This window comes from Palaemon carinicauda, chromosome 13 (genome assembly GCF_036898095.1).
Source record: "Palaemon carinicauda isolate YSFRI2023 chromosome 13, ASM3689809v2, whole genome shotgun sequence".
NCBI classification, from domain to species: Eukaryota; Metazoa; Arthropoda; class Malacostraca; order Decapoda; family Palaemonidae; genus Palaemon; species Palaemon carinicauda.
Genome location: NC_090737.1, coordinates 33,781,685 through 33,796,080, shown reverse-complemented (window position 1 = coordinate 33,796,080; position 14,396 = coordinate 33,781,685). Strand labels below are relative to the sequence as shown.

General features: G+C 42.6%; 2 protein-coding genes across 6 annotated transcripts in view; one reads left to right on the top strand and one right to left on the bottom strand.

Annotated features, from left to right (window-relative positions):
• tefu (Serine/threonine-protein kinase tefu) overlaps window positions 1–14,396 on the bottom strand; it is a 912,746-nt gene that overhangs the window by 534,685 nt on the left and 363,665 nt on the right. The gene's annotated exons all lie outside the window — the stretch shown is intronic.
• Window positions 1–14,396, top strand: part of LOC137652269 (ATPase family AAA domain-containing protein 2-like) — a 102,471-nt gene that overhangs the window by 15,902 nt on the left and 72,173 nt on the right. For 3 of the 5 annotated variants that reach the window (XM_068385548.1, XM_068385549.1, XM_068385546.1), the window contains exon 2: window positions 570–681. The exons of the other annotated variants lie outside the window; for them this stretch is intronic. In XM_068385548.1, coding sequence (XP_068241649.1) covers window positions 570–681 — 112 coding nt within the window. The remainder of the gene's footprint in view (window positions 1–569; window positions 682–14,396) is intronic. 5 annotated transcript variants of the gene reach the window in all.

Sequence of the window (14,396 nt, the reverse complement as noted above, 5' to 3'; positions counted from 1 at the left end):
GGCTCTTGGGTGTAACCCTTCCATTCAATCTCTCCTCTCAACCTAAAGTGAGACTACCAGTCAGAGAGTGACACTTGAAGGTAGGAAAGGTTTGTTTAATTGAATGTAGAGCGGGTATCTTTCACCTACACCTGCTGTAAACATTAGAAATAACTGTGAAGAATGGTGCATTAAGAATTTGAGGCATTGCTAAATTGTGCTGTACTGGGGTTGCAAAATTAAGTAGTACAGGAAGTTGAAAGCAAGTCTTTTAAGTACAGGGTATTTGTCAAATGAAAGAATAGTCAACATACATAGTGTATGATGTCTTTAGAAAAGGCCTGAATTGAAGAGACCTACTGTATATTTCATAGGTGCAGTTGTTTCATATTATGAATCACAGCTCTGCCAAACCTACTCCAATAGAAAACTTGGTGTTAGATAGGAGTAGGCTTTCTTAAGAACACTGTCCTTCGATATGTGTTTAAAAAAAAAATAGATTAGTTGAAGTTATGCATTTAGAGGGTATATCATAGCTAACTGCTTTTCAGTCATTTGTAGTCTCTTTTAAACTGATTAACTATTTCCAGTTGTTTTGGGATAGTGATGACCAATTGTCAAGAGTACGTCGCAGGACTCGTAGTGTGAATGTCACTTTTAAAGATGTCACAAGTCCTAGATCAGCTTCAAGCAGATCTCCAGGTTAGTATCATTGATAGATGTGTAGCTGTAGTTTGGTGGCTGTTTTAATCCAATTTATCAGTGGCTTATTTTTTTATACCTGCCTATCAGTGTATCTCAGACAATTTGGTTATGCATGGCTTAATATTTTTTTTCTTTTTTGATGGGAACATCGAAAACTTCCAATTATGTGAACCTTAATGCTTATCGTTTGAATGAAGGTTGCAGTTTTAATTGGAGTGGGAAAGGTTTTATTACATCTGAAATGACTAACAGAGGATCAGTTTTAGCAAAGTACAGTAAGTGGGCAATAGGCAATCATGAAAGAGCTAGATCTGAAATAACTTGAAATAACTTGTAGAGAATCAGTTTTTCAGAACTAAAGTACAGTACGTGGGCAATAGGCATTCTTGAAAGAGTGAGGTTGGGAGTAGAATTAGGCAATTTAACATGGAACTGGTTTGTAGAGTTTGAGCATAACATATTTTGAGGTTTCCTCACCTCCAAGGGGTACAAAATTTAAAGTGCATTATATACTGTGATATATTTGAGGTTTCAGTGGCATTAACATTTCTGGGTTTGGTCTTGCAAAATTAAAACTGCCTCCCTTTCATCTTCCTCCTCTTGTACATGAAAGCGTACAAGGTTGTTTAGTGGTTATGAATTGTATGAATTATTTTAGTGTTTTGCAGGTTTAATTCACTTTAATGGTGAAAATATTTATTTCATGCATTTAAAATACTGTACAGTAATCAATATTTTCCCTATAGCAAGTTCTTTAAAGTATAATACTACTGTACTGTTGATAATTTGGGTGAAAGCTTGATATTGAAATAAGCATTGAAGTCTAGTTTGAAATTGAATCTCTTTATTGGTTTGGGATTTTCCTGCCATGTATTATTGAACTGAATTTTTTATTTGTATTATACCAATGACCTTTTTTATCCATGATACTATTAATAAAAGAAATCCTTTTGATTAAATGGATTGTCAGGGTGCCATAAAACTTTCAATCAATCAATCAATTTTGATGAATTGAACAGTACGTGTAGATGTATTGTTTTTGCATCACTGTTTGAACTTTATTGTATTGTTCAGTATTGTACTACCAAGAATTAATTGTACTGTTCAGTATTGTACTACCAAGAGTTGATTATTGGCCCCAAACAGTAATTTTTTTTCTTTTTTTGGGGGGTAATAACAGGAAAATATGTCCTTTACTATCTGGGTTCAATGCTATTGTGTAACATTTGTAAAGTAACTCATTGTAGACATTGATTATTCAAAAAGGTAATTAGAATCATGTGGTTATTTTAGTAACAAGAGAAATTTAGAGAAACTAAGATTTTTAATTTGGCTTTATCAAATTTTAAATTACAGTAGACTTTAATACTGTAGAGTACAAGGAGCAATACTCTTGTTATACTGTAATTAGTAAGATAATGCCAGTAAAATCTGAAGCAGGAGGAAAAAATAAACAAAGAAAAGAGAATATTTCTCTCTCTCTCTCTCTCTCTCTCTCTCTCTCTCTCTCTCTCTCTCTCTCTCTCTCTCTCTCTCTCTCAAGTAGAGCTTTGATGCCAATTAATTTTTTGGCAGTTTAGAAAAGAACTAATTATGAAAGTAAATTTGGATTTTTGCTTCCATAATTTTGCTGTTGGGGGCCTGGGTGTTGATGGTATGATCTGGAGTGTGCATTGTTGTTGAACTCAGGGATTTTGTCTTATATTATATTTATCGAACATTTTAATTCATTTGCTCTTGACTATATTCATTCCCTTGCAAAAGTCTACATTTGAGGCCCCAACCAATAGGCAGGGAATGTGTAACTTTTTCATACTTTTTTTTTTTTTTTTTTTTTTTTTTTTTTTTTATTTCTATTTATATAAATATTCTTATATCCATCCTTCTCAAAAAGTTATTTATTAATTGTTTCCGGTGTTGGTATTTGATAGTGTTTACAAGAGTTGGCACTTGTTTTTCTGTTTACAAGAGTTGAAAGTTGATTTTATTATTTTTAAGAGTTGGCATTTGATTTTGTTTACAAGAGTTGTCATTTGATATTATGTCTACAAGAGTTATTTGATTATGTTTTCAAGAGTTGAAAGTTGATTTTATGGTTTCAAGAGTTGACAGTTGATTTTATGTTTTCAAGAGTTGACAGTTGATTTCATGTTTTCAAGAGTTGACAGTTGATTTCATGTTTTCAAGAGTTGACAGTTGATTTCATGTTTTCAAGAGTTGACAGTTGATTTCATGTTTTCAAGAGTTGACAGTTGATTTCATGTTTTCAAGAGTTGACAGTTGATTTCATGTTTTCAAGAGTTGACAGTTGATTTTATGTTTTCAAGAGTTGACAGTTGATTTTAGGTTTACAAGAGTTGAAAGTTAATTTTATGTTTACAAGAGTTGAAAGTTGATTTTATGTTTACAAGAGTTGAAAGTTGATTTTAGGTTCCAAGAGTTGAAAGTTGATTTTAGGTTTCAAGAGTTGTCGGTTGATTTTAAGTTTACAAGAGTTGACAGTTGATTTTATCTTTTCAAGAGTTTCAAGAGTTGACAGTTGATTTTATCTTTTCAAGAGTTTCAAGAGTTGACAGTTGATTTTATCTTTTCAAGAGTTTCAAGAGTTGACAGTTGATTTTATCTTTTCAAGAGTTTCAAGAGTTGACAGTTGATTTTGTTTTCAAGAGTTGACAGTTGATTTTATCTTTTCAAGAGTTGACAGTTGATTTTATCTTTTCAAGAGTTGACAGTTGATTTTGTGTTTACAAGAGTTGACAGTTGATTTTGTGTTTACAAGAGTTGACAGTTGATTTTGTGTTTACAAGAGTTGACAGTTGATTTTATCTTTTCAAGAGTTGACAGTTGATTTCATCTTTTCAAGAGTTGACAGTTGATTTTATGTTTTCAAGAGTTGAAAGTTGATTTTATGTTTTCAAGAGTTGAAAGTTGATTGTAGGTTTCAAGAGTTGAAAGTTGATTGTAGGTTTCAAGAGTTGAAAGTTGATTTCAGGTTTTCGTGAGTTGTCGGTTGATTTTGAGTTTACAAGAGTTGACAGTTGATTTCATGTTTACAAGAGTTGACAGTTGATTTCATGTTTACAAGAGTTGACAGTTGATTTCGTGTTTACAAGAGTTGACAGTTGATTTCGTGTTTACAAGAGTTGACAGTTGATTTCGTGTTTACAAGAGTTGACAGTTGATTTTGTGTTTACAAGAGAGTTGAAAGTTGATTTTGTGTTTACAAGAGAGTTGACAGTTGATTTTGTGTTTACAAGAGAGTTGAAAGTTGATTTTGTGTTTACAAGAGAGTTGAAAGTTGATTTTGTGTTTACAAGAGAGTTGAAAGTTGATTTTGTGTTTACAAGAGAGTTGAAAGTTGATTTTGTGTTTACAAGAGTTGAAAGTTGATTTTATTTATACAAGAGTTAGAAGTTTATTTTATGTTTACATGTTGAAAGTTGATTTTATGGTTACAAGAGATGGCATTTGATTGTGTTTGCAGGTGATGACACTTGTATGTTTGCAGGTGTTGGCACTTGATTGTATGTTTGCAGGTGTTGGCACTTGATCGTATGTTTGCAGGTGTTGGCACTTTATCGTATGATTGCAGGTGTTGGCACTTGATTATATGTTTGCAGTTGTTGGCGTTGATCATATGTTTGCAGGTGTTGACACTTGATCGTATGTTTGCAGGTGTTGGCACTTGATTGTATGTTTGCAGGTTTTTGGCACTTGGTTGTATGTTTGCAGATGGTGTTGGTATTTGATTTTATGTATAAGAGTGTTGGCCCTTGATTTTATGTATAAGAGTGTTGGCACTTGATTGTATGTATAAGAGTGTTGGCACTTGAATGTATGTATAAGAGTGTTGGCACTTGAATGTATGTATAAGAGTGTTGGCACTTGAATGTATGTATGAGTGTTGGCACTTGATTGTATGTTTAAAGGTCTTGGCACTTGATTGTATGTTTAAAAGTGTTCGCACTTGATTGTATGTTTGAAGGTCTAGGCACTTGTCTGTATATTAAGGTGTTTGCGCTTGCTTGTAAGATTACAGATGTTGGCACTTGATTTTATTTTTGTATGTGTTGGCATTTGAATGTGTTTCAAGTGTTGGGTTTTTGTTGTATGTTTGCAGGTGTTGGCATTTGATTGTATGTTTACAGATGTTGGCACTTTGTTGTATATTTCCAAGTGTTGGAACTTGATTGTATGTTTGCATGTGTTGGTTTTTGATTGTATGTTCGCAAGTGGTGGCACTTGTATGTTTACAGATGTTGGCTCTTTGTATGTTTACAGATGTTGGCTCTTTGTTGTGTGTTTGCAAGTGGTGGCACTTGATTGTATGATTGCATGTGTTGGCATTTGATTTTTTAAAATTATTGGCAGTGTTGTATGTTTGTGTGTTGGCATTTGATTGTATGTTTGTAATTGTTGGCACTTGATTGTATGTTTGCAGGTGCTGGTACTTCGTTGTATGTTTGCAAGTGTTATCATTTGATTGTTTGCAAGTGTTGGCACTTATGGTATGTTTGCAGGTGTTGACATTTTATTATTTGCGTGGAAGTGTTGGGACTTGATTGTATGTATGTAGGTGCTGTCACTTGATTGTATGTTTGCAGGTGTTGGCACTTGATTGTATGTTTGTAGGTTTTGTCCCTTGATTTTGTTTACAAGTATTGGCACTTGATTGTATGGTGTCAGTGTTGGCACTTGATTGTATGGTGTCAGTGTTGGCACTTGGTTATATGGTGTCAGGTGTTAGCACTTGGTTGTATGTTTGCAGGTGTTGGCATTTGATTTGATGGTTGCAAGTGTTGGCACATGATTGTATATTTGCAAGTGTTGGCACTTGATTGTATGTATGGAATTGTTGTCACTTGATTTGTATGGAAGTGTTGGCACTTGATTGTATGCATGGAAGTGTTGGCACTTGATTGTATGCATGGAAGTGTTGGCACTTGATTGTATGCATGGAAGTGTTGGCACTTGATTGTATGCATGGAAGTGTTGGCACTTGATTGTATGCATGGAAGTGTTGGCACTTGATTGTATGCATGGAAGTGTTGGCACTTGATTGTATGCATGGAAGTGTTGGCACTTGATTGTATGCATGGAAGTGTTGGCACTTGATTGTATGCATGGAAGTGTTGGCACTTGATTGTATGCATGGAAGTGTTGGCACTTGATTGTATGCATGGAAGTGTTGGCACTTAATTGTATGCATGGAAGTGTTGTCAGTTGATTGTATGTTTGCAAGTGTTGGCACTTGATTGTATGTATGGAAGTGTTGGCACTTGATTGTATGCATGGAAGTGTTGGCACTTGATTGTATGCATGGAAGTGTTGGCACTTGATTGTATGCATGGAAGTGTTGGCACTTGATTGTATGCATGGAAGTGTTGGCACTTGATTGTATGCATGGAAGTGTTGGCACTTAATTGTATGCATGGAAGTGTTGTCAGTTGATTGTATGTTTGCAAGTGTTGGCACTTGATTGTATGCATGGAAGTGTTGGCACTTGATTGTATGCATGGAAGTGTTGGCACTTGATTGTATGCATGGAAGTGTTGGCACTTAATTGTATGCATGGAAGTGTTGTCAGTTGATTGTATGTTTGCAAGTGTTGGCATTTGATTGAATGTTTGGAAGTGTTGGCACAAGATTGTATGTATGGTAAGTGTTGCTATTCCTAATGTAATTGTACCATACTGATTGTAATTATTGTTACATTGTAAGCTTTCTTCCTTATTGAAAGTGTTAAATTATTTTTCTGATGTGGTTCTAATTTTCAAGATATCGCTTTGTAGACAACTCACCCATTTGGGTTAACCTACCCTAAATAATGTGTTTGCTCTTCCCTTTCTAAACCATCTACAATATATTTGATGTTTTAATTCTACCTAGTAGCCATTCCATATAACTTTATCATAGATGTTTTCTTTTTTATGTTTTGCATATTTTGTATTGGCATACAAGGTTGTTTTAATTTTTATTCTTTTTAATAGGTATTGAGATTTACTGGATACTAGTTACAGTATATGAAATATTTTGTAGTGAAACTTTTTTTTCATGTGTCTGATGCTTCCTCTTAACTTGGTTGTATAATTGTCAGAAGCTTTATTTGGTTGTAAATTCTTACTTCCTGTTTATTGTCCACAGTTAAAATTTAGTGCAGTTTTAATGTGTTTGTGTTGTACATAGTGATTGTGTTTGTTCCAAAGTTGTGGTTGCACATATTTCAGTGATAAACGAGGGTGGGAGGTTCAGCATATCTATTAAAAAACCACTGTAGTGATGGTAGCAAGTTATAGAATTGTACACATCTAACCTTGTAATTTCCTTTGGTTGGGGATACTGTTTTATGGCACTTCAGGATAGAAATTGAATTTCAACATGAAGAAATACCTTGCAAGTATCAGACGAGTCACTCCTAAGTCCAGTGGCAGTCACAATTTCACTCCTCTAGGATCTTGCCAAAAGAGGATTGATGCCTATTGCCTCCTTGATACGATGGTCGGAAGGTTATCAAATGGCCAGGGGCATTGGGTGTGCAGCCTACTATTTTACTAAAGAACACCTAGTAGTATATTGTCTGATAATGGAAAAGCTTTTGTAAGAGGACCCTTTTGGTACTACCAATCAGTGCCAGGTTGGTTGTGGTGAACATGAAAATATTTTACAAGGAGTTTTAAATGCATAGGTAGATGAAGGCATTTACTGTAGGGTCTCAGTACTGAGAATTTATTTTACTGTATTATGTGTTGGAAGGTTTTCAGACTGGTGGAAATACATACAGCCTATAGTTACCGAAGAATATTAGTAATTGTGGTTGAGCAAGAAAAAATGTTGAGGAAAACAGCTTATAGTTACCAAAGAATATTAGTAGTTGTGGTTGAGCAAGAAAAAATTGAGGAAAACAGCTTATAGTTACCAAAGAATATTAGTAATTGTGGTTGAGCAAGAAAAATTTTTAAGCAAAACAGCTTATAGTTACCAAAGAATATTAGTATTTGTGGTTGAGCAAGAAAATTTTTTGAGGAAAACAGCTTATAGTTACCAAAGAATATTAGTAATTGTGGTTGAGCAAGAAAATTTTTTGATGAAAACAGCTTATAGTTACCAAAGAATATTAGTAATTGTGGTTGAGCAAGAAAAAATGTTGAGGAAAGAGATTGAAAGATTTCTCAAGTTAATGGTGATGAGTGTCTGGTTTTATGTTACATTTCTTCTGGGGAAGATACGAGTGTCAAATGATCAGAGATTATTTATAGGGACTAACTACTCACAGAAAGTGGGTCTGTTGAGAAAATATTTCAAGAATTGTGGGGGCCTATCTATTGTTAGGAATTTTTGTTTTTGTTCTTTGGATTTGCCTTGAATTTGATGTTGTTTTCTTGTTGGTGTTGAGCAGATAGCCCTCAATTTAACATTGTTTTATACTAAAACAGTAGGGTTTCAGACAGATTGCATTCTTTATTTGGCCTGTTGGACTTTAACCATTTGCTTTTCCAACTAGGGATTTAAGCAAGCCTGTTATGATACAGTATTAATACTAGTGATAATGTTAGCAAATTTGTTATAGGATAGCAATGGAGACAGTTGCTACAGATAATGTAAACACTGAGCTAAAAGTACACAAGACTAGATTTGACAGTGGGGGGACTTGGAATTATCAAAAGAAATTAGAATTTAGGAATGGAATATTTGAGGTACTTCACCTGATAAGTTTTTATGCAGATTATTGAATTGATTAGTTTGTTTTAGTAAAGAGATGAAAAAGCTAAATTTGCATCAATCAGATTTATCACTAAGTTGAAAAGAATAAGATGAAGCTAAAGTGGCCAACTACCTCTACTTGTATCTTGAATTAAGTTAGTTATGAACATTGTTGAATAAAACATTTAATTTTTCAATAAATATGAACCCTTTACACTAAATAAAGAATTCAGTGAAAGTAAACGATGCTAATGTGTTGATCCAACTGCTAAACAAGAATGTTCAAATGTTAGAAAAAAATTATAAGTTACTACTGTATATATTTATATTGTCAGTTCACTAGCTATAGTCTCATCCAATTTCATTAGAACTTGTCAGTTGATTAATTTAAGATTTGTTCCAACACGGAGTACTTACCTCAAACTACTTTCTTGGGAGTATCTGGGATCTCCTCCCAACCGACCAGAGTTTTGTGTAGTTTACCCTATACCCGTTTTCTATGAGGGGTAACCTCAGGCGGAGTGATACGCGCCCTGAGGCTAACCCCAGGTCAGAGAGCATGCTTGCTCAGGTCTCAACCTCCAGTAAGTTCTCTGGTCGCGTCGCGATATCATCTCGCCGCTCTCTTTAATCCCAGTGTGACTTTGTGTCCCCGACCCCTTTGTGTCTCACGCAGTTCCCACGTGGTTCCTTTGTGCTCTTCCCTTTGCTTTCCCTGTGCGTTCTTGTGTCTCGTAGTGCTTCCTACTGCGTCTTGGAGCATCCCCGCCGTTGTCCTGGCCCTATGGCCGGTAAATCGTGTGGAGCGTTCCTGTCGAAACCTGAAGTAGACCCGCACTCCTTGTGTTCGTCGTGTAGGGGCTGTGTGTGTTCCCCTACCGCCACATGTCCGGAGTGCGTGTCCTGGAACGAGGTGCAGTGGGTGCGTTACGGCACCAAAAAGAAGAAGGCGATGAAGTCGCCTAAGAAGCCGAGAATCTCTTCTCCCCTTGCTTCGCCGGGTGTGTCGTCGGACCGAGCTTCCCGGCCACCCTCCCCTACCCAGAGTAGGGATGAGGTAAGTCCGTTGCGGGGAAGAGGCCCGTGGCCCTTCCCCAGGAGTCTGATCTGCAAGATAGTGGGGTTGTGGCGTCTTTCCAGGCAAGTGTGGGGCCTGAGGGAGGGTCGGGAGTATGTGTGGGGGATGGAGTCCACGTGCAAGCAGGACATGTCTCCTGTGATGACCCTATGTGGGGGAAAAATGTCCCTAATTCTTCTCCAGCCTCTTGGGCTTGTTTTTCAGGAACTTCTGCAGCCGAAGGTACTGCTGAGAAAGAACACTCGCCGACACCGACATCAGACCCCCTCGCGTTTTATACCCCCGAAGACGCCCTTCAGGTCCCCGCTGAGAATGGAAGAAGGCTTCGGTTCCTGTTCCCCCTCTGAAGACCGTCCGCGCTCCCCTCCAGTGCCATCTGCTACGTTTCTGGACGTCTTCTTACAGGCCCCGTTGTCTGTCGAGCATCGAGGGAACCCTCCTACGTCTTCGCGTGAGTCGGGCCCGCCTAAACGGGTCTACAAGTCGTTGGGTTCGTCAGTCAAGGCATTTTCCTGCTCCTCGGAGGACGAAGCCCGGAGGAAACAGAAGACGTCGAGAGAAGTCCCACAGGAGGCACTCCCGCTCCAGGTCTCGCCACGGGAGGAGGCGTTCCGGATTTCCCAGAAGAAAATGGAGAAGTGGCTCCCCAGACGAGGAGTGGGTAGTCATCCCTTGCAGCAGACTGTTGGAATTGGCAGCAGTTCCAGGCTCTTCAAGTTGGTGCCTTAGATCCCATTCTCCAGAGAGATACTCGTCCGGTGGCAGATTCGACTGACGGAGGGAGTCGTCATTCCAGGTCCCAGCAGACAGGCATAAGTCCGCGAAGGTTTCGGCTCCATCCTCCCAGCGGAGAGAGTCGCCCCTTCGGTCTGGCAGCCGCGTCCAGACCTCCAAGGCATCCCTGAGCCGTCAAGATCGTGAAGGACGGCTCCCCTCGTCGAGCAGACACGTGGACCTCCGTGAGGAAGGATGGACCAAGGACGGAGGCCTCAGTCTCGACGGCTATGCCCGTTCTTCAGCCAGAACCACAGGAGATAGAGAGGACCAAGGCCTTGTCTTCTCCTCGTACGAAGACCTCCGATGGAGGAGCCCCGTCTCAAGCAGCAGTTCGTCCTGCGGAGGAGCTGGACGATCAGGGGGAGGGTTCAGCAGCGGACGTGTCAGCCTATTGAAGAGTGATAGGGCTCATTCGGTGACACCACAGGCTGGACGAGCCCGAGCCCCCCTCCAAGGAATTCTGGCGGTCCAGTCTCAACAGACTGGTGGATGCTCCCGTCCAGCAGAGACCCTCCCTGGCACTACCGTTAGCCAGGGATGTGAAGCTAGGTAGACCCGACGTGGACAAGACTGTGGCCAACCACGATGAGGCTCCCAAGAACCAGAGTTCCTCCAAACTACTACAGGGCCTGAAGTCCCAGAGCAAGTTTTACCTCACGGAGGGCCACCGTGCAGGCGCCTGTACACTGGAACCTGCACTCGCCGTTTTAGGACAGGGAGCTGCGGAAGAGAGGGCCTCAACAGCACCAATCTGTTTTTCTCCTTCGGAAGCCACCATGATGAAGGAGATGGTGAAGGACCTCGTGAATGTCTTCTCCTGGCTGGATTGGTGGGCTTCTACCCTAGTGGGCGTCCAGGCATCGTACGACCTCACGGTCCCAGAAGATCAAGCCTTACTCAAGGAGCTGATTAGCTCGGGGGGTAAGGTCCTGAAGTTTCTGTCGTACCAGTCACTAGCGCAGGCCGCCAACTGGGTCCTACAGAGGAGGGACACTGTCCTCAAGATCACCGAACGGCTCCCTGACAGAGAAGCGAGGTCCCTGAGAAGCCTAACCCTGTGGGGCGACTAGATTTTCCCCTGAGCGCAGCTGAGGAGTCAATTGAAAGGGTCAGGAAACTCAAGGACCAGGGCGATCCCAGACCCCCTCCAGTGAGGAGGCCTGCACACAGAAGGACTACCTCCAATGTTCCTCTACCGCCTCGGGCTTCTCCTAGCCAGCCCAGAAGAGACAGCCCTACTACGGTCTGGTCACAGTCCTCTCAGCCCTCCCGTAGGGGGAGCAGCCTCAGCTCAATCCTCCTATAGGCCTTCGTATGCAGCGTCCAGAAGAGGGTTTTCAGGCCGCGCCTCTAGGAGAAGATAGGGAGGGAGGCCTTACTCATGCCGCAGTCTCAGGTTGGGGGATGCCTCAAACACTCTTGGCAAGCACGTAAAGACCAAGGAGCAGACCTGTGGACCGTGGCTGTCCTGAAGGAAGGGTACAGGTTACCCCTCCTAGCGGAACCCCCACCTCTGATACCAGATCAGCAAGCAGGGTGACTAGCCCCCAAGGACCCCTTGAAAAAGACAGCCATACAGGAAGAAGTCTCAGCAATGCTGGCAAAAGGAGTGATGGAACCAGTCAAGGACCCTGGTCCGGGGTTCTACAGCAGGCTGTTCCTGGTGGAGAAAGAGACAGGGGCTGGAGACTGGTCATAGACCTCTCAGCCCTCAACAAATTCGTGTGCAAGACCGACTTCAAGATGGACACTCCTAAGTCTGTCTTAGCGTCCTTGAGGGAAGGGGACTTCATGATGTCAGTAGATTTCAAGGACGCCTACATCCAAATTCCAGTTCATCCCTCCAGCAGGAAGTACCTTCGGGTAAAATGGGGTACCCAGACGTTGGAGTTCAAGACCCTCTGCTTCGGGATGTCCACAGCCCCTCAGGTCTTCACGACGGTCTCACGAACAGGGCATTCGTCTGATTCGGTACCGTGAGGACTGGTCGTTACTTTCAGCCTCAGAGGAAGTACTGAGGGGGGAGCAAGGCACGAAGCTTCTGCGGTTCTGCAATGTCCTGGGTATCATCATCAACCTGGAGAAGTCCCAACTGATACCCTCCACCAGGATGAACTACCTCGGAATGGTCCTGGACTCCCGGTTGGCAAGAGCCTTCCCTTCCGCGGAGAGACTGGACAACTTGGACCAGATCCTCCGGCCCTTCCTGTCGGATCAGCCCAGGAGAGCCAAGGACTGGCAGAGGCTGATAGGCCACCTCGTGTCGTTAGAGAAGCTAATCTCACAGGGAAGACTCAAACTCAGGGGAGTACAATGGAACCTAAAGGAGACCTGGAACCAGAGAGACTCCCTGCACAAGGTGGTCCCTATGTCCCTGGAGACGAAGGAAGTCCTAGAGTGGTGGCACGACAGATCGAACACCCTCAAAGGAATGCCCTTCGCAGCCAACCCTCCGGAGATGCTCCTGTTCACGGACGCATCCAAGGAGGGTTGGGGTGCTCATCTCCTCGACAGAACAGCAAGAGGAAGATGGTTCGCCGAGGAGAAGAACCTGCACATAAACGTGCTAGAGATGATGGCAGTGTGAAGAGCGTGCCTAGAGTTCGTCCATCGGCTCCGGGGAAACGCCGTGGCACTGATGTGCGACAACGACGGTGGTAGCCTACATGAAGAATCAAGGAGGACTGAGATCGAAGGAGCTGTGCGACCTCACGATGGAGTTACTGGAATGGGCCGAAGTAGAGCATATAAAGATCTCAGCCAGATTCATCCTAGGGAAGAGAAACGTCCTGGCCGACGGTCTCGGCAGAATGGGTCAAATGGTAGGGTCTGAGTGGTCCTTGAACCCGAAGTGGCCAAGACTCTCATTCAGAAGTGGGGATCCCAGTGATAGACCTCTTCGCCACGAGACTGAACGCACAGCTCCTCGTGTTTTGTTCTCCTGTGCCAGATCCGTAGGCGGCGTTCGAGGACGCCTTCCAACACCCTTGGGACAACCTCGACGTTTACGCCTTCCCTCCCTTCGGGATGCTCAGGTAAGTCCTCAACAGGGTGAGGTGAGCGGACAACCTGTGGATGGCTTTGGTAGCGCCCTGGTGGCCGGAGAGAGAGTGGTTCGCGGATCTAAAGGAACTGGCGCGCCTTCCACCTTGGCCCCTTCCGGACAGACCAGACCTTCTCCGGCAACCGCACTTTCAAAGGTTCCACGAAAACCCTCGGTCCCTCTGCCTTCATGCGTGGAGGTTATGGAGCGCCTCCTGAGGAGAGAAGGATATTCGGCGAAGACAGCAACAAGGATGTCAGGGTACCTGAGACGTTAGTCAGCCGCAGTATACCAGGCAAAATGGGCTACCTACACTAAGTGGTGCATCTCGAAGAACATCAAGCCGTTGCAGGTCTCCATCCCGGAGATAGCGGACTTCCTGGTCTATCTCAGGGACGAGGTAAACGTGTCCATCCCAGCCATCAAAGGAGTCCTGGCTGCCCTGGGCCAACTCTTCCTCCTGAAGGGCATCGACCTGGGTACCTCCAGACATACTCGATGCTCATCAAGAGTTTCGAGCAATCGTGCCCCCCCCTCAGGCAGTTAAGGTACCCCAGTGGGACGTGGCCAGAGTCCTGAGGATGCTGTCAGAACCTCCCTTCGAACCCCTAAAGGACATCTTGGACAGAGAGCTTACCCTCAAGACAGTAAAACGGGTAAGGGAGATTCATGGACTGTCATACGAGGTATCACACTTGAAGGGGTGGCGTGAAGCTACCTTCAGGTTCGTATCAACCTTCGTGGTCAAGACTCAGAATCCAGCAGTTTGGGACCCCAAGTTTGAAGGATTCTCAGTGCCGGCAATCCCTCGTTGGGACAACCCGAGGGACTTGCCTCTGTGCCCTGTCAGGGGGGTAACGGAAGTACTTAGAGAGGACAGCCAGACTTTGACCCGAAATCAAGAGTCTGTTCGTCTCCTCGGGACTAGTAAAGAAGCCAGTCTCCAAGAATACGATCTCCTTCTGGCTACGGCAGGTGATCATGAGAGCCTACAGTAGTGCAGGGGTTCCTCTTCCGGGTAAGCGTAGACCCCATGACAAAGGGCCAAGTACTTCGTTTGCCTTTGAGAAGAACATGGCAGTGTGCCAAATCCTGAGGGCAGGTACATGGTCT